Source organism: Dromiciops gliroides, chromosome 1 (genome assembly GCF_019393635.1).
Source record: "Dromiciops gliroides isolate mDroGli1 chromosome 1, mDroGli1.pri, whole genome shotgun sequence".
Classification (NCBI taxonomy): Eukaryota; Metazoa; Chordata; class Mammalia; order Microbiotheria; family Microbiotheriidae; genus Dromiciops; species Dromiciops gliroides.
Window position 1 is genome coordinate 231,213,318 of NC_057861.1, and position 20,919 is coordinate 231,234,236.

Below are 20,919 nucleotides of genomic sequence, written 5' to 3' on the forward strand. Positions count from 1 at the left end.
TTTATCTATAAAAGAGGTCTTGATACCAGATGGTCTTTGAAATCCCTTCTGGCCCTAGGTACTATGAACCTGAACTTATATAATTACTATATATAACATATAATTAATGGGTACATAATTAATTAATGGGTTCTTATTTTCTTTCATGACTTGTATAATCTCTTCTTGTCTTTTGTTTACTCATTTTATGGTGACTAGCTATTGTGGACATGGCATTCTTCTCAGGAGCAAGATTCAAGAAAATCATTTTTAAAAAACATTTTTGAAGGCTTTTATGTAAGGGGCTTTAAAGAGCTTTCCATGAAACTAGTCATCTGAGAAGACAGGAAGATTCTATATGGAAGAACATTTTTTAAAAAAACATTTCCGGGGCAGCTAGGTGGCGCAGTGGATGGAGCACCGGCCCTGGAGTCAGGAGTACCTGAGTTCAAATCCGGCCTCAGACACCTAACACTTACTAGCTGTGTGACCCTGGGCAAGTCACTTAACCCCAATTGCCTCACTAAAAAAACAAAACAAAAACATTTCCCCTATGGAATTCCTTAGAACTTGGAAGTACAGCATGCTTGAGATGATACTGGTCTGACTACTAGAGATAGAGTAGGAGAAAGGAATATTTAAGTAAAAAAACTAAATAAAATGAGGGGAATGGGAAGGATCAGATGCTCCACCACAATTTAGTTATCCCGAAAACTGCTTTGTTGGCTGATGTTTAATTATTATATTTATTAAGAAGAAAAAAGAGACACTGCAAACAAGAGCTAATAGTTTTGTAGACTTTTATCATGGAAAAAATCACTACATCACTTAACCTTAGCATCAAAGGTTTGGGTTTTGATGGAAAACAAATTATTTCCTTTTATTTCATAAGGGCAAACAACAAATGGGAGAAACAGATCAATTTCCAGCTCAGTGTAGAGTTCATTACTTTTGTGGTGATTTTCATTTGAACTTCAGTAGTGTCTTAAGCCTAGATCAAGGGCTAGAGGACTCCTCTGTGTCCTTTCCTATTTGTTTTTCTTTGCTGGGCCAATGATTCATGATCTTAAGGTGGCTGACCAAATGTCATCCTCTCAGGCCAAATGACATCAAGAAATGTCATGGAAAAGCAGAGCCTGGATGAAAGTCAGGAACTCTTTACATCTCTGATTTGTACTTCTGTTCTGTGTTGTTCTTTCCTGTTCTGACTGGGAACTTGCTTTTTGAAGTGTTCCACAGTCTAATGGAACTGTGCCTGGGGTGGAATTTGGAGAATAAATAAAATCCTTTCTTTTGCTTCCTTCTGTGTAGGATGTTATTTTTAGCTTTTTTACTTCAACTATCTGCGTTTTTTTAAGTGAACTTTTTGGGTAAACAGTCACATTTCTTACTCTAAATATGTTACTGCCTTCCTTGTGCCTTTTCACTATAATAATTTAGTAGATATTTCTATTTAATAGAACTTCATACAAGCTAAATACATATAGTTTTTGTGTTTTTTTTGGTGAGGCAATTGAGGTTAAGTGACTTGCCCAGGGTCACACAGCTAGTGTTAGGTGTCTAAGGCCGGATTTGAACTCAGGTACTCCTGACTCCAGGGCCGGTGCTCTATCTACTGCGCCACCTAGCTGCCCCAATACATATAGATTTAATATGTTATGTATAGTGTTTTAACTTCCCCTCCATACTGCCCTGCCACCCCCCCAAAAAAAAGCTTGGATTTTTTTGCCCTCCATGGCATTTTCTCTCTTTTCCTTTACAAATGGGCAGCAATCTTTATTTTATTTTGGGGAGGGCAATGAGGGCTAAGTGACTTGCCGAGGGTCACACAGCTAGTGGCAAATGTCTGAGGTTGGATTTGAACTCAGGTCCTTCTGAACCCAGGGCCAGTGTTTTATCTACTGTGCCACCTAGCTGCCCCAGCAGCATTCTTTAAAGCTATCCACATTTGTATTGCATCCAGTGTAATGTCTCACAATAAAGCTCCCAAGTATTTTACTTTTTTTTTCTTTCTTTCTTTTTTTTTTTTTTTTTTTTTTTTTTTTTGGTGAGGCAGTTGGGATTAAGTGACTGGCCCAGGGTCAGACAGCTAGTAAGTATCAAGTGTCTGAGGCCAGATTTTAACTCGGGTCCTCCTGACTCCAGGACCTATCCACTGCACCACCTAGCAGCCCCATATTCTTATTAACTATTAACACACATCGGGGGCGGCTAGGTGGTGCAGTGGATAAAGCACCGGCCCTGGATTCAGGAGTACCTGAGTTCAAATCTGGCCTCAGACATTTGACACTTACTAGCTGTGTGACCCTGGGCAAGTCACTTAACCCCCATTGCCCTGCAAAAAAAAAAAAATTATTAACACACATCAAACAAGTATCTATTCATACAACCCCTATAGTGTATAATAACAACAAAGCAATAATATCCACAAGTAGTATTTATATAGTGCTTTAAGGTTTGCAAAGCACCACAAATATTATTCCATTTTATCTTCACAAGAACTCTGGAAAGTAGGTACAATTATTATTTCCATTTTGCAGATAAGGAAACTGAGACAGGACTCCAGAGTAGTAAACCAGGCAAATTTCCACAATGTTTGTCTGTAGGTTGGGTTGTTAGAGACATCTTCTTTCTCCTTTCATTTCTGTCTCTCTGTCTCTGTCTCTGTCTGTCTCTGTGTATGTCTGATTTTCTGCAGAAATTAAAATAATAGAATGTAAGAGTTGTAAAGGATCATAGGGAGTGTTGAATGTAGTCCCCCATTTTGCAGATGAGACAACTAAGGTAGAGAGAGATATGAAGTGCCTGGAACATGTAAGCACTTCATGATTGCTTGTTGAGTGACTTGCCTGAGGAGATTCAATGAATCAGTTGTAGAGTTGGGTGAGGGATAAGGGGAAATCCATAAAAGTATATCCTTAGAATTTTAGAAGAGATGAATTCTACCAAGGCCACAACTTGGGTTTGTTAGATTCTAGGACAGAGAAAAAAATCTGGTTCTTTCTCTTCAACATTCAGCCACATATGCATACATTACTTACCTTATAGGATATGTGGCAAGAAAAACTATATGTGGTCTCCCTATTCCTGTCCCAAGTGTAGGGAAAATTATCTGGGGTTTATCATATATTTGTTACTTAGAAATTAGAGGCTCCTGCACCAGTTTGGGAGCATTAAGCATTTATTAAAGTATATTAGATATTAGTAAAGAGAGCACACATGGCTCTGAAAGATAGGATAGTAAAACCTAGCTAGGAAATAGAAGAGAGGAATAGAGAGAAAATGGGGAACCCTAGAGAGCTGCATCTGCATTCACCCAATTCCCCGCCAAAAGAGATCAAGTGTCTGTGCAAGCTCGCTGAGGACAGGAGCAGAGCCTGCCCATACACATTGTTCAAAGCTAATTGGCTAGCATCACTCAAATCTATTGGTTCCCTGGATTTGAGAGCAGGTCATGAGTAGAATGTGCTAAAGTCAGAGTTCAGAGAACACATCCCCTGGTGGGAACAAGGCTTTCAGGTAGGTGTGGTTTTGAATGAGGTAACTTCCTGACTCTGAGCTGACCTTAAGAAAGGTGAGGCCAGGCTCAGCAGGACCTCTGGGGAGTCCCAAAACACCATTATTTTCTCACAGATAAAATGTCAAGAATATGCAAATACAATATCTGCATGTGCTCTGTTCATAGCGCTAATCATTCCTCAGAAGGGGGTAAGAAAGCAGTGGGATGTGTGTTCCTTATCCACTATAATAGGGCTGAAGAAACTCTAAATTCTGAAACCCTGGATTTTTAGTGTAACTAAAATTAGCTGCATCCTGTCTAGAAGAAACACCCAAGGAAGTTGGAGAAAAGAGACTGAGAAAAATTCTAAAAATAACTTTAAAAAATAATTTTGAGGCAATCATGATTCGTATGAATAATAAATCCTGTGAAATGGTTGTATTGTTTGAATTTGCTGTGCATATTGGGCTGGAACAAAAACTATACTTATTTTACATGCAAATAATTATGACTTCAAATAGTAAGTGTGAATTCAAATAATGTGACCACTTAATGGGATCTATTGTTCATAACAGTAGGGATCTAGATGTGCAAAATGAAGATTCCATGGGGACAGTGCTTCTTGTAGAACTTTGTTTTCTCCTTTTTCCACAACCATCAACCAACAAACAAAAACATTTTGACAGGATGCTATTAGAAGTGACCACATTGGGGGGGGGGGCAGCTAGGTGGCGCAGTGGATAGAGCACTGGCCCTGGAGTCAGGAGGACCTGAGTTCAAATCCGGCCTCAGACACTTAACACTTACTAGCTGTGTGACCCTGGGCAAGTCACTTAAACCCAATTGCCTCACTAAAAAAAAAAAAAAAAGAAATGACCACATTGGGGCAGCTAGGTGGCGCAGAGGATAAAGCACCAGCCCTGGATTCAGGAGGACCTGAGTTCAAATCCAGCCTCAGCCACTTGACACTTACTAGCTGTGTGACCCTGGGCACGTCATTTAACCCTCATTGCCCCCACCAAAAAAAAAAAAAAGACCACATTGCTATCAGTACATTGAATGATTTGTTTGGTGGCATATCTTTTATTCTAACTATATCCATAAAAAAGTTTTGGGGGTTTTAGATCATGAACATTCCTGGTTGGAGGTCTAGTCTCTTCCACTACCCCTAATGGAAAACAGTTTAGCAAAAGTAACTAAACAGTGGTCCTGTCTGACAGTTTAGGCAATGTTTTGCCCCTACAGTTTCCTTCATTGAGACTGGGAATAAGGTGGCATTATCAATTTGACACTTTCAGTGGCCCCTAGTGGGGAGTGTTTGAAGAACAGCTTTTAAAGGCATGAAGGAGGCATGCATAAGGACTACTTCTCTAGCGATATAGTTTGGGGGGTTTTTAGGGTCTTGATAATCTAGGAACATTATTTAGTTTTTCCTCCAACAAATTTTACTATGACCTTCCCTCCAAGACACAGATCAACATGCTCTACAATAACCTGCATACCTTTTACTCTATATATTCCATGACCAAGACTGGCCATTACAGAGCTGATCAGTTTCCCAAATAGGAAATGAATAAATGCAACAGAGTTGTTAAGTTGAAAATGTGCACACATTTCATTTTCTCAGAGAGTTAGAGCCACATGATTGATTTCATTAGCACAAAGTCTAACTTATTTTTCTACACAATTGCTTTGAATATTATACCAACTAAGTGGTAGCCAGATGGTGCAGTGGATCAAATCTGGCCTCAGACACTTGACACTTACTAGCTGTGTGACTCTGGGCAAGTCACTTAACCCTCATTGCCCTGAAAAAAAATATATATGTATGTGTGTGTGTGTGTGTGTGTATTTCTCACACACACACATACATATATAGTACCAGCTTGTTTTTAAGCATCCAACTCTATCAAGCTATGGATCAAGGGTTTAGGCTTTAAATTGAATGGAGATGTGTCTAATTATAACAATTATAGTTAGCACTTATATGGACCTTCAAGGTTTGCAAAGCACTTTACAAATATTGTACAATTTAGTTCTCACTACAACTCTGGGAGGTAAAAGCTATTATTATTCTCATTTTATGGATAAAGAAACTGAGGTAAATAAAGGTTAAGTGACTTGACCAGGGTCACACAGATGGTAAGGATCTAAGGCCAGATTTGAATGTAAGTCCTCCTAACTCTGGGTCTAGCATTCTAACCCCTTTACCACCCAGCTGCCTAAGTACAATATTCTTAAAAATATGAATGTAGGGGCAGCTAGGTGGCGTAGTGGATAGAGCACTGGCCCTGGAGTCAGGAGTACCTGAGTTCAAATCCAGCCTCAGACACTTAACACTTACTAGCTGTGTGACCCTGGACAAGTCACTTAACCCCAATTGCCTCACTTAAAAAAATATGAATGTAAATAAAATCATATTTAAACAAATCAAGGAAGCATGCTTTTTAGTAGAAGTCAATGCCATATGGATAGCTAGGTGGTACAGTAGATAGAGCACTGAGCCTAGAGTCAGGAAGACCTGAGTTTAAATCCAGCCTCAGACACTTACTACCTGTGTGACCCTGGGCAAGTCACTTAACCCTCATTGCCCTGCAAAAAAAAAAAAAGTTTGTCTCAGTTTCTTCATCTGCAAAATGAGCTGGAAAAGGAAATGGCAAACCATTCCAATATCATTGCCAAGAAAACCCCAAATTAGGGGGCAGCTAGGTGGCGCAGTGGATAAAGCACCAGCCCTGGATTCAGGAGGACCTGAGTTCAAATCTGATCTCAGACACTTGACACTTACTAGCTGTTTGACCCTGGGAAAGTCACTTACCCCTCATTGCCCCACCAAAAAACCAAACAAACAAAAAAACAAAACAAAAACAAACCAAATTGCGTCATGAAAAGTTGTACACAACTGAACAACATTGGTGTATCCTTTTGTTTTGTTTTGTTTTTGTTTTTTTTTGTGGGGCAATGGTGATTAAGTGACTTGCCCAGGGTCACACAGCTAGTAAGTGTCAAGTGTCTGAGGCCGGATTTGAACTCAGGTACTCCAGACTCCAGGGCCAGTGCTTTATCCACTGTACCACCTAGCCACCCCAGTGTATCCCTTTGAAAGGTGAAAAATCTTTGCATAATGTGAATAGTGATCCCTATGTATTTTGCAAATGAATTTGGTACACAGGGCAAAAATGGGGGTTTGGATGAGCATTCACTGGATTTGTGTTTTTTTATTTGAATTTTAGCCAGGTAAATGTCAATGGCATTACTGATACAGAAGAGGAAAGAATCAAAGAAGCTGCTGCCTATGTTGCCCGGAGAAATCTTATGGCCACTGGTGAAGGCATCAGCACCACCAAGCAGTCCATGGTATCTTCACAGCAGGAAGAACTTTTTGAGAAGAAATCAAGGAAAGTGGCCATACGGGAGAAGGCAGAACGCCTGGCACTGAGAAAAACAGTAAGAGCAGACAAATAGGTCACGTTGCCAAAGGGGAACATGCATGCAATCCGTTTTAGGTACAAGATTTCCTTCAAGAGCTAAAACACATGAGAGTCTACAGGGGTTAAGGGAAGCAAGAGTAAAGACAAAATAGAAAATCAAAGGAGACAAAGTTAAACATTTCTCAACCTCCTCTTAAACTCTGAAATGCTTTGAAGAGCATTAAGAAATCCATTTAAGAGAGGGAGAATCCCTTATCCTTGTCTAGGGTTAAGAAAACCTTAATGAGCTTAAACCATTTGCCAAACCTACGAAAAGGTCATCAGGACACATTTTTAACCTTTTAGAATTAGCAAACTCGAGGCTCAGGATAAAAAAAAAAGTCAAACCCCAACAATTTAAAATTGTGATTTAGTCATCATTCTTTTTTTTTTTTTAAAGAGAGCTAGAATATTTTGATTTTGGAATCGTTTTGTTAACATGTTTTTTTCAGTTAGAAGAGACTGAGGAATTTCATAGAAAGTTGAATGAAGATAGCCTGCTTCATGCTCCTGACTTTGTCATCAAGCCTCGTTCCCACACAGTCTGGGAGAAACAGAATGTCAGATTACACTGCTCTGTGTCAGGCTGGCCAGAACCACGGCTCACATGGTAGGTTGTACCTTTATAAGAGTTATTGATAGAAACAATGTACATGACTTCTAATTTAGCTGTTACCACCAATGGACTCAATTTAGATTATCAGTGTGTAAAAATCAATGAAGACAGTTTCTAGTTTGAAGGATTGTCAGGAGGGATCATGATGCTGGGCTTATGCAAGGGAAAGAGAATGCTTTTATGATAATGACATTACTGTTCACACATCTTACATACAGTGTCGAAAGTTATTGAAAGCCTCTTACAGAAAATCAAAATCTCTGGCCACAACCAGAATAGGAGAGAACCTGAGAACTCTAATAAAAATCCCTTTCCCCTTTCATGCCAAGGTTTGCAAATACATAATCACTTTGACTAGAAGTAATGCTCTACTGTTTTTCTTTTTTTTAAAAAATGTATATCTTTAAAAAGAGCTACAGATGCCTACTCCTGTATGTCATCTCTGACCTCATTGTGCCTTCTCATATGCACCAGAAAATAATTATGTTTGAAAATATCCCTTATTAAAGGATCCAGCAAAATCATGCTTTTTGTCCCCAACAAAAGAAAAAGGTCTTTTTTTTCCTTCAGTGTAGATGCTACTATAGTTGTCTAACGTTTTTCTGAGCTCTAGATTGCAACCTGACCTACAACAGGCACTGGGGCTCTGGCCACAGGCCCTGAAAAGAATTAAGCCAATTTATAAAGAAGCTTTTTCTTTTTAATCCTTTGACACTGGTGACATGTGTGTGTTTTGTTTGGTGTTTCCTTTATCCTCACACGTGATGTGGAGAGCAATGCATGCTGAAAGAATAAAAGCTACATGAAAGTGAATATTCACCCGTGGAATTTCTTCCTTTCTTTCCTATGGTAGTCAATACTTTTGACCACTCACTAATGAAGATGGATGAAATCATTCACTTTTTTCTTTAGTTTTCCAAGGTTACTTCTCAAGGAGCAATTTGTAATTGTATATATGAACACACACACATATATGCAAATCCATTTGTGAAAGCATCTATAATTGGTGGTCTATTGGGTTTTCTTACTTTTATATAAACCATTCCACTAGGCTCATGAGCTTGAAACCCAGAGAATTATCAATTATCAAAGCAAACAACAGTGAGATCAATTAGAAATTAGATGTTGAGTGACATCATCCAATGAAGACAAAGGGCTTTTTCAGTCATCAGGCTTCAGTTCATTAAAAGCCCTAGTTATGGTTAGGAACAAATTCTCACTATGCCTCATCCTTCTCCATTATGGTAGCTGGGTGCACAATCAAGACCACTTCCTTTTCCCATTGAAACTGATAGGGGCAGCTAGGTGGCGCGGTGGATAGAGCACTGGCCCTGGATTCAGAAGGACCTGAGTTCAAATCTGGTCTCAGACACTTAACACTTACTAGCTGTGTGACCCTGGGCAAGTCACTTAACCCCAATTGCCTCACCGAAAGAAAAGAAACTGCTAACTATTCAGTTTACCTGGTATTGATTACAGCAGTTTCCTGGTTGTTGAATATTGAGTTCTTCCAGTGGAATGGGGTAGGAGAGAAGAGGAAGACTTTTTGGTGATGAACGTAGTAGTCACTGAAATGATAGAGATTGAGAGAGAGAAGGGGTGTGGGAGGATAGGAGAGAAGAATAACCCCAAGAGGCAGGTGCTCTTATTATCCCCATTTTGCAGATGAGGAATCTGAGGCTGAGAGGGTAAGTGACTTGTCCATGACCATACAACTCATAAATATCTGAGGTAGGATTTGAATTCTGGTGTTCCTTATTCCAAGTCCAAAACTCTATCCGATACTATACCCCTAACTGCCTAGCAGTATTGATACAAGGTAACAGTAATATTAATGTCCACATATGTCTTGTAGGATTACAAATTTCCTTGCAAGATAAAGAATTATTATTCCAATTTTAAAGGTGAGGAAACAGACTCAGAGAGGTCAAAGGTCACAGATAATTAGTGTCAGAACCAGTATCTTGACTCCTAGTCTCACTCTCTGGGTGATAGGGAAAAGGGGAGAAAAAAGACCAAATTACTCTAAAAAAAAATAGAGAGAGAATCACCTCTAGGTGGGGTACCAAGGAAAGCCTCTTAGAAAAGGCAGCTCCTCTTTTGGTCTTTGAACAATAGGAGGATTTCAATAGGTTGATATGAGGAAGGAGCATCTTCCAGACCTTTGTGAGCATGCTAAGATAAGAGGGTACAGGATAAAATACAGGGAAGACTATTTCAGTTTTCTAAAATACAGGAAAGACTATTTCAGTTTTCTTAAAATATAGGGTGTAGAAAAGGAGTCATATGAAATAAGGTTGAGAAAGTAAGTCAGAGCTAAATTTCAACAAGCCTTGAATTCCAAGTGAAAAAGTTAATTTCAACCCAAAGATAGACAATAGGGAGTCATTGATGATTCTTGAACAAGAGACTAACATGGTGGACATGTTTCAAGAAATTTATTTTGGCAGTCACACAGTCTGTCTCTGGAGATAACAGATTTCTCCATCATGACACCTCAATTTTTCCCTAAAGTCCACTCCGTGCTGGAACCAAGCTAAACAAAACTATGATAACCTTCTGTGAAATTTTCCCTTGAGTCAGGATGGTAGCTAAGTATTTGGCTTTCATAAGTCTTACCTGCTGATATGAAAATTTCATGGAAAACTAACATTAAAAGCCAGTTGTCAACAAAACAAGTAACTAAAAAAAAACTGTAGATATTGTCAGTAAAGGGGCAACTAGTGAATAAAGCACCGGCCCTGGATTCAGAAGGACCTGAGTTCAAATCCAGCCTCAGACACTTACTAGCTGTGTGACCTTGGGCAAGTCACTTAATCCTCATTGCCCTGCCAAAAAAAACTGTCAATAAATCTGAAATGTGAATAATCTCCTGTAACATGATTGAGGATTGACTATAGCATTTAACTATGACAAAGTATTCTTCCAAATTCCTTTGGATTCCCTAGAGATGGATTCCTAGTTTCCGGGACCATGAACTTGTTAGAAGCCTAAATAATTTTTAATAAAGGCAGAAAAAAAGTAATTTTCAGTAAAATATCATTCCCCTCAATAGCTAAGGAAACTTAGCGTTTAACAGATTTTCTTTTTTACCCAACTTAAATACTACTACCTTTTAAAAAAGAAAAAAAAATCACAGTTATTTCCTGATATGTTCATTGATCATTCCCTAGTTACAGAATTTAAGCATAATTAACGGGCAGGAAGGTTGCCCAGGGAATAGAACCTTGGGCCTGGAGTCAGGAAGTCCTGCCTTCAAGGAAAGATTTGGCCTCAGATACTTACTAGCTGTGTGACCCTGAGCAAGTCATTTACTTCGGTCTACCTAAATTACCTCAATTGTAAGATAGGGATCATAATAGTGTCTACCAGCCAAGGTTGTTATAAGAACCAAATGAGATTAGCACATGGTAGGCTCTTAATAAAATGCTTGTTTCCTTTCTGACTGACAAAGCAGTCAGACCTGACAACATACGCCACATTCTGCACAAGTCATCTCCAGGTTATCCATACAGAGGAGAGATGGGTCACATCTTCTGTCCTCAGAAGCCAAGATTGTTCATTGCAATTAAACTTTCCAAAGTCTTTTCCTGAATCTTGGGAATAATTCTATTTAACGATAGGAGGAACTTTAGAGACCATGCAGCCCAATCTCCTCATTTTACCAGTAAGGAAACTGAGACCCATAAACCTCCAATTCATCTGGGTCATATGGGGTCACATAACTGAATGTGGGGGTTGTGGAAAATTTGGCAGTAACCATTTGGTTTTTTTTTTGTTTTTTTTTTTTAGTGAGGCAATTGGGGTTAAGTGACTTGCCCAGGGTCACACAGCTAGTAAGTATTAAGTGTCTGAGGCCGGATTTGAACTCAGGTACTCCTGACTCCAAGGCCAGTGCTCTATCCACTGCGCCATCTAGCTGCCCCAACCATTTGTTTTGTATATCCATTTTATATACCTATATACCCGGGGTCATGTAATAATTTCTTGGGCAAAAAGGGTTTGTGAGTAGAAAAAGATGAAGAAGCCTTGCTCTAGGTGGTAAAAGAGATGGGATTTCAACATGGGTCCTCTAATTCCAAATACATTGTTCTTGCCACTAAGAAAGCCAGCCTGCTTTGGAATTAGCATCTCAGTAACAAGCATCATAGGCAGAGTCCCAGTGATTTTTTTTTTTTTGGTGGTGAGGCAATTGGGGTTAAGTGACTTGCCCAGGGTCACACAGCTAGTAAGTGTCAAATGTCTGAGGCCGGATTTGAACTCAGGACCTCCTGAATCCAGGGCCAGTGCTCTATCCACTGTGCCACCTAGCTGCCCCTTATCTGTGATTATTGTATTTATTATTATTACTATTATGCTTATTACACATGATCATACTTAGGAAAAATGCTTCCTTTTTTATCTGCAAATCCTCTTCATTTTCACCATCAGCTTCTAGCCTCTTTTAGCTGAGAAGGAAAACAGAGAAGGGTGAAGGAAATAGAGACACCAACCTCCACAGACTGGAGTTGGGAATGTTATGTGAAAAGAGCACTGGCCCCATTATCAGAAGACCTGAGTTTAAATCCTGCTTCTGATGCCTGCAGTTGGCAATCCCTGGGACAAGTCACTTAATCTTTATTTGGACATCAGCTTCCTCATTTATAAAATTAGGCAGTTGAACTAAATGGTCTTTGAAATCCCTTCCGGATTGAGAGCTATGAACCTGCATGATATGAATGTGCCAGTTCTGCAGTGAATCATAGAATTCTAGTCTGAGCCAGAAGAGATTTAGCAGTTTCTCATCCGGTCCAACTTCCTAATTTTAAAGAAGAAGAAACTAAGGATTTCAGAGGTCAAGTGACTTGCCCAAGGTCATGTCATTCAGTTATCTGCAAATATAACTAATAATAACAACTCATTTTTGTAGCACTTTAGGTCTTAAAAGCTTTCCTTTTAGCATCGCTAAGATCCAGGAAGGTCAAATTCTGTTATTTCCATTGTACGTATAAAGAAACTGAAATCTAGAGGGAGTAAGTGACTTTCCTAGGGATGAATAGCTAGTATATAGCAGGGCCAGAACTTGAATTTCCAATCCCCTGGACTCTGCAACATCATGCTTCAGTCTATTGCTCATGTGTATATAACATTATGCTGCAACTATTTCTGGTCCTAGTCACCCAATGCCACCAAATTCTCTGCCATGCTTCACAAGCACGTGGGGCTTGCATTGTGAGCCTTCCTAAATAGGGTGTTTCACATCTTCCACTGGGCATCGTCAGAATCCTAGCATCCCTATGGTCTTAGCAAAGGGAATGGCTGTAGTGCAGCTATTTGTCAGCCAATCATCCATTGCCCATCATATCTATTTCAATCAAGTCCAGAGCTTACCCTGCAGTTGCTAAATGAAACTAATAACCATGATTCCTCTAGACTAGATGGCAGGTATAATCGATTGATTGGAATGCAAAAAGTATCCCCTTCAGAATAATCAAATATATCTTTGTTAAGTAAGTATCTGTGTGTTCTGGGTATGCCCCAAATTGTTAGACCTACGTGGGCATCTTCCTGACTGCAAAAATCTAAGAGTGGATGAAAATGCAACACTGATGTCAGTAAAAATGAAGAGGGCATTTATTTTAATCTAAGGACACTTGCTTCCCTCTGAGCCTCAGTTTCCTGAATCTGTGAAAGGGGGTAGGAGAGGACGAGATGATCCCATCCAATTCTAACATTCTTGTAGTTGTTGCTGTTCGGTTGTGTCTTACTCTTCATGTGCTTATTTGGGGTTTTCTTTTCTTTTCTATTGATTGATTGATTGATTGATTATTTGGGGTTTTCTTGGCAAAGAGTGGTTTGCCATTTCCTTCTCCAGCCATTTTACAGATGAGGAAACTGAGGCAAACTGAGTAAAGTGACTTGCTCAGAGTCACACAGCTAGTAAGTGTCTAAGGCTGGAATTGAACACTGGTCTTCCTGACTCCAGGCCAGAGCACTCTCTCCACTGTACCACCTAGTTGCTGCAATCCTAAAACTTTTTTTGTAAATAAAGAAAAAATGCTGTTAATTATACCAAAAAAGTAAACTATTATCAAACCTAATCAAGTTCCTGAACTTGCAGCTCTTATAAATGGAAAATCTTGATTGCATTCTATAAGTAATGACACATTTCCTCACTAAGATTACTGGTAGTGCTGGATGGGCTTAATTAAAGTGTTTAAAATACATGGTTGGGGATTCTTCAGTCTTTTCTTTCTCTTTCCAAATATGGGGGTGGTTCCTGCTAGCTCCAAGGCTTTGGAAAATAGAAAAGGAAAGGAAATTGATGTCAAATTCTGCTAATGACACAATCTATGATTATGTGCCTATCACAGGAACATCAGTCTTTGGAAGAGAGGGTATCTCACTGGGGGAAAGTCTATCCTATTGAAGTTGGAAATCATCATCGTTATATTTCTTTATTATATTACAGTCATTTACTATATTGTCCAATTCAGTTACAATTCTGTCACACCAGAGAAATAATTACTTTAAAAACAGGATTACAGGCAATTACTTACATCTTATAATAACTTCCTCCAAATAGATGTTTTGACATTCTTCTTAAATCACTGCTATTCATTTAGTACTAAAATATATTTTAGTGTGACATGTGTCCCCCAGAGAATTAGGACTTGTCAGTAACAGCTACCACTCAAACATGAGAACAGAATTAGTATGTGAGTTTAATGACAAGAAACAGTCAAATTGGGGGATGGGGGAATTCCAACAGCAGTTCATTTGAGTTGAAAGATGGTTTGCCTGTCATTCTCTGATAACAGAAAAAAAAAAAGAATGTAGAATTTTATTCTCCTGATCATGTTTCTTAGTGCCTGGAAGCTTTTATTTAGTTATCAGGGTTAGGCCACCTTGCTCCTCTCTGAGCAAATCACTTGTAACATGAGGGAGTTGGACTAGATGATTCCTTCTAGCTCTGACTCTATGAAATATGAATTAGGTCCAAAAAGGCATTTCTATAAGCCATGAAGAATTGGATTGTGGTAAACACATGCTGCCTCTTGAGATTTTCCTTTTAGAAATTCTTGTGCTTATTCATTAATATTATTTTATAGGCAATGGCTAAAACAAATATGGAGGACTTTGGGCATCGGGACCTTTAGCGGGATTTCAGAAACCTTTTTGGCATATAACAACAGTTTACTGTCCAACATTAGCTGATGACTAGGCTGGCTTAGAAGTTCACTTTCCAGAAATAACAAACTGTGGGGTGTATTCTTTCTATCAATAAGTATTACAGATCAGGTAAAAATCCTTCTATTCTTGGCTGACTAGTCACTGATGGCACCTAGAGCCCTCCCCTCTCCACCTTCCCCCAACTTGAATGCCTGGGTTTAACTGCTCTGTACAATGTTCCCTGACAGATTCCCTACAGAGTGTAATTGAATGGTTCTCTGACTTCTGCCAATTTAAAATATAAAGATTTCTTTTCTTGGTAGACAGAATACCGAAGGAAAAGACATTCGGGGCTCAGTGAGAGCCTTGCCTGCTCTTTTGTGTCTGTGTTTTTTTAAGAAAAACAAACAGCTTTGATTCTCCACGTGATCACAACTGAAAGGGCAGGAACTCCCAGCTATAGGGATGGCATTAAATCACCAAGCCAAACAGAAAAGAAAGGCCTTTGGTGAGGTAATGTGAGGAAGCAGGAACCCCTGATTAAGCTAGAACTTTAAAGGAGGCTGACCACCATTGTCAATCAGAAGGCAAGCGGGTGTCACTTGGTTGTTTGTTTCAGCAGCACCCGATTACTGTCTCTCATGACCTCAAAGGGAACAACTGATGTTCTCGCACTTGGAAAAAACTAAAGTAAGACAAGGAACTCCTCTATTATATATGAAATAATCCAGGCCAGTAAAGCAATTTTGCTTTCTCTTTTGCATGCTCGTTCATTTAGTAGGTAGCCTATTTCATATAGAATAGACTTCTCAGAATTCTATGTCCTTCCAAAAATTCTATGTCCTGTCCAAATATTGTAGCTACCCTTGCTAGCCAGCAATTTTTATTATGAAATCAGGAGACACATCATGTAGGACTTTTTATTAGATGGTGAAGTAAAGCCTTTATTGTGGATAACTGAAAACTGGAACCTAACTAAACAGAATTCTCAGTAAACTGCACGCACGCACACACACACACACACACACACACACACACACACACACACACACACACACTACTAACCTTCACCACACTAAATTTCATTTGTAAGAAAAACAGAAGAGGCTGATGTCAGTTATTAAGTAAAAGAAAACACCGACGCCCCCCCCCCCACACACAATTTTTAGGGTCTATTGTTTAGTGACTACCCACATCCCCTATGCTATCAACAAGAATAGTACAACACAATCACAACTCATATGCAGTGGTATGACCCTGAGATTGGATTAGATCTTTAGCCTTCAAAAATAATCATCTGATCTATAACCTATTGTAACGAATGAGGTAGCAATATGAACTAATAGATTTAGGAAAGATTTTCAATAACACAGGTTGAAGCAAAACAATTGTTCCATTAACCCGTAGTTAACCAGCATCCCTGTTTCTCTGCATATGCTGGATTAGATTTCACTGTATAATAATACTATGAATACTAATGCAGTACTTTGGATTTCTATAGTCTTTTCTTCTAGGGAACTGAAAGCATCTGATTCCCAATTTATTGTTGAGTCTTACAACAACCCCAAGAAGTGGTAGGGAGTACTTGAATTGAACAGATGGCTTCTGTACTGCATTAGTGTTTATGCTGAGGCTGAAGCAAGGTTCTTGCTGCTTCTTTTTGTGATGTGCATAAATAAAATCATAGAATATAAGAGGAAAGGAGGACCTCTATGACAAGCTCATTCAACTCTCCCATTGTATAGCAATGCCTCAGAAAGATGGAGTGATTTGTCCAAGGTTATGCAGCAACTCAGTGGGAGAGCTAAGAGGAAAACCCAAGTCTGCAGATCTGGTTAGTACCAGTTTGCCCAAGCAGATTGTTTTTTTGTTTTTTAGTGAGGCAGTTGGGGTTAAGTGACTTGCCCAGAGTCACACAGCTAGTAAGTGTTAAGTGTCTGAGACCGGATTTGAACTCAGGTCCTCCTGAATCCAGGGCCAGTGCTCTATCCACTGCACCACCTAGCTGCCCCTTCCAAGCAGATTGTTAATTTTTCAATGTTACCATTTATACCTCAGAAATTAACAGACACTACAAATTGGGGATTGATACATTGTTTTGTTGATTTAGATTTAAGAAAATTATGGAGAAGATGTTAACAATGCAGATTAAAGTTAAAAATATTTGGTATGTACATTCCCCCACCCAGGGAGCTGGTTGTTAAACATTTACCAGCCAACCCTTGCTTCTGATGCCCCCTCTTCACTCTCCTATATTATAAAATCATGCCTTTTAGAGCCTTAGGGGAAATTATGGATCATTTAGTTCAGTCTCCTCATTTTGCAGTCAAGGAAATTTATGCCCAGAGGAGGGAAATGACTTGTTCAATGTCACCAAATGACCCCTCTGGCATTGCTCCTCCTCTGTAAGCCTTTCATTTTGTTATCTTGTCTCTAAAATTCCCAAATAACTAAAACACAGCAAATCAAGAACGAATGGAATTAGGATACAAGTATGAATAACTTATGAAGTAACTTATGAATAACATATGAATCACTTAGCCTCTGTATTTGAAAGTCAAATATTATGCACAGAAAATATGGAAAAGGAAATCCCTATTTGAAGGCCACCACCACGTACAATTCCAGTGCCTAAGAGGCACTTTAGACCTTAGCCAGAAGTGGTGATCAAAGATAAGATTTTTAGTACCATTGATTTGCTCCTCCTTGGCCTAGGAGGCCGCCCAGGAAAAAGAGAAAGTCTGTGGTATTTATTCAGAAGTTTTTTATGTGTTTTACATTATGATGTCTTTAAAAACAAAAATCATGACATTGTGTTGGATGATAATCCAATATTATTAATTATAATGATTAATAATAAGAACATTAAATAATGCAATTGTCAGAAATGATTATAACAAACTTGTTTTCAATCAGTATTCAATGGTGTTCAACTCTTCGTGATGCCATTTAGGGTTTTCTTGGCAAATATACTTGAGTGGTTTGCCATTTCCTTCTCTAGCTCATTACACAGATGAGGAAACTGAGGCAAACAAGGTTAAGTGACTTGCCCAGTCACTAGTAAGTGCCTAGGTAGTAAGTGCCTGAGGCCAGATTTGAACTCAGGAAGATGAATTCCTGACTCTAGCCCTGGCATTCTATCCAGTGGGCCACCTAACTGCAAAACAAACTTACAGACAGTAGGTATTTGACAAATTATTTTAATTGTATTAGTAATTATTCATCAATTTATTTTTAACAATAATTTGTCATAATATACAATCCTGTTAGCAACAAGGAAATTTTTATGCTAAAACCAGTCAACAAAATCACTGTTGTCTTAAGCACAGTGGCTGCTTAATAAATGTTTTTTGACTGACTGGCAAAAGACACAACCTAATCATGTGTATACTCTCAATACAGTCCCATTTCTTAGATGTAACCTTGATGAGACAATAAAAGCCCTGTGCATCAAACAGACATAATTTTTTTTTTCAAATGGATTGTTAAATTGGAGCAGCTGGGTGGTGGAGTAGATAGAGCACTTGGCCTGGGGTCAGGAAGACTCATTTTCCTGAGTTCAAATCCAAGTGTTCAGACACTAACTTGTGACCCTGGGCAAGTCATTTAACACTATTTGCCTCAGTTTCCTCATCTGTAAAACGACCTGAAGAAGAAAATGTCAAACTACTCCAGTATCTGCCCCAAAAAACCCCAAATGAGGTCACAAAGAATTAGACACAACAGAACAACAGCAAAAACTGTTAACTTGGTATCTAAAAATAGGTGATATTTTACTCAGAGAACCCTCCTAGGGGTAGAGTCAGAAGAGATTTTTTTTTTTTTGCAAAGCTCTTCTAAACTGTCCTTTTAACCATCAAGTGATTCATATTTGAGCATGTACTTAATTCTACTTCTGATGTTCCATAGGTACAAAAACCATGTGCCCATTAACGTCCACACTAACCCTGGAAAGTACATCATTGAGAGTCGATACGGAATGCACTATCTGGAGATTAATGCGTAAGAGAATCAAAACTTCCTTGGGTGTCCTTGAAAAATTACTTAGTGATGTGTGCATAGAGATATGTGGTTGTGTGTGTCTATGTGTGTATGTGGGTGGTCCTGTGTGTGTGTGTGTGTGTGTGTGTTCCTAAGCAAGAGGTATTTAAAATAAACATGTCATCTGAAGGAGATGATGCCTGGACCATCAGAGCTGAAAGGTACTTCGGATGTCAGCTAGTCCAATCCTTTTGCTTTACAGAAGAAGAAAATGAGGCCCAAAGAGCATCAGTGACTTACCCAATATCACAAAGTTTATTAACAGCAGGCTTGGTACTTCAATACAGTTGTCCAGGGTTCTTTGTCCTAATATGTTAATAAATTAAATCATTCCATTTTGACTTGATAATGGGGGTGGGGGGAAGCTCTCTGTTTGAGCTGAAGTTATATATGAGGTGGGTGACCTTGAACAAATTCCTTCACCTGTCTGAACCCATTTCTCTGCTTATAAAATGACTGGGCTGAAGAGATGATTTCTAAGGTCCCTTGAATCTAGTTTCTTATGGATCTTGTAAATTCTGAGCAGAACTTGGACAATGCCCTAGATAAGGTTTCAAAATTGTGACAGCTTCCTCCTCCCTGATTCTCCCTTCCCTCTCTTAAGGAAAGGAGAGAGAGGCTTTGAGCCTTCATTGTAACGTAAATAAATTGACTCCAATGGACCACTGAGTAGAATTTTCTGGCATTTAAAATTATACGTGCCATTAAGAAGTATCTTGCATTGGGTCGCCCTACTTATAACCTAGGCAGCCATTTACCCTGCCTACCCATAGGTGTACTTGTGGTTCAGAGCCTCAGGCAGCTCTAAGTGGCTATTGTGAGGGCCAAATCTAATATATGGAAAGTTAATTGGGTGACTCACCAAACTATTGGGGTCCCGGAAATAATGAGGGACCTCTAGGTTCAAAGCTCCCTCCCCTCTGAACTGCCCTTTTAGATATTTCTCCCAGGCCAATAAGAAAGGAGCCTTACAGCTTCTTTTCCACAAAAGGATCAGATTTTATTACTTGGGAACTAATTAAACAACAAAGATGAAATTAATAAAAATCAAAGATAAGGAAGTAGGGAAAAAGAAATACAGATAAATTGTCCTAGCTCTAACCTAAGTCTATACAATCCCCAGCTTGTTTCCAATTAAGCTAATTCAAAGGAATTTGTGTTCACTCACCACACCTGGGATGTCTGCAGTTGCTCGCACCACTGGAAAGGCAGAAGACATTCTGGAATGTTCCGGAAACACCTGAGCCTCTCCTCAGGGAGCATTCCATTTTCCTCCCCGAAAAGGGGAGGTCCTTCAAAAACTGCCTATGGAGAGGTTTCTCCTTCTGACCTCAGTAGCATACATAACTTCAGGGTGGGCCAGGTGTGGCCCCTCCCAAATGAGTCAGCTAAAACTCCAATAATTTTTACCACACTATGCATATTTGCTTTGCCTTGATACACATTTTCTCACTTCCTACCTGGACATAGAAAGCAAAATCATTCAGAAATGTAATTTTACCAAATCTTTGTGGTTACCTAAAAGTATGAATATTAGTGATATTATTCAGATTCTTGATACATAGCAACAGTATTTTATAATGCCATATTCATGTTACAGATAACTCAGTTTTTGTTTTTATCTCTTATAAGATGAGGGAAAAAAGAAAACTCTAAAATGTATATGATACATGTTCATAGTTATTCTTCTTTATGTGTTCCCTGAGGTTTATATAGAAGTGTAGCAACTTAAAGCTGTAATGGTCATTAGAGACCATCATTTTTGAGAAGAGGAAACCAAGACCCAATTTCTTCATTGCTCAAGGTCACATGATTTATTTCTGGCATAACCATGACAGGAACCCAAGTCTTCTGACTCTGCCAACTTCTCTTGCTTTTTCTGTTATGTCACATTGCGTTTTTTTTTTCCCCACAAAAACATGAACAAGAAAGGCAGTGTCTCAATTTTCATTGTGTAAATTGGCATTAAATTCATTTGTACCTCTTTGGTTCCAAAATGGCTTCATTGCCTCCCTTTGGTCAATAGTTTAAAAAAAAAAGTAGTAATGTTTTGCTTGGGAGGCAGACACCTCATTGGCAGAGTCTCTTCCCCCCTCTCTTCACCCTGATCATGACCATGAGAAATTGACCACATCTGTATATGTGCAATGGTACAATGCAAT

The 20,919-nt window shown here is 39.0% G+C and overlaps 1 protein-coding gene across 1 annotated transcript in view; it reads left to right on the forward strand.

Annotated features, from left to right (window-relative positions):
• The window catches only part of MYOM1 (myomesin 1), a 188,538-nt gene that overhangs the window by 26,448 nt on the left and 141,171 nt on the right, over nucleotides 1-20,919 (forward strand). Inside the window, 3 exon segments of the mRNA XM_043976239.1 lie at nucleotides 6,712-6,925; nucleotides 7,401-7,558; nucleotides 18,626-18,718. Of these exon segments, the coding sequence (XP_043832174.1) occupies nucleotides 6,712-6,925; nucleotides 7,401-7,558; nucleotides 18,626-18,718 (465 nt within the window).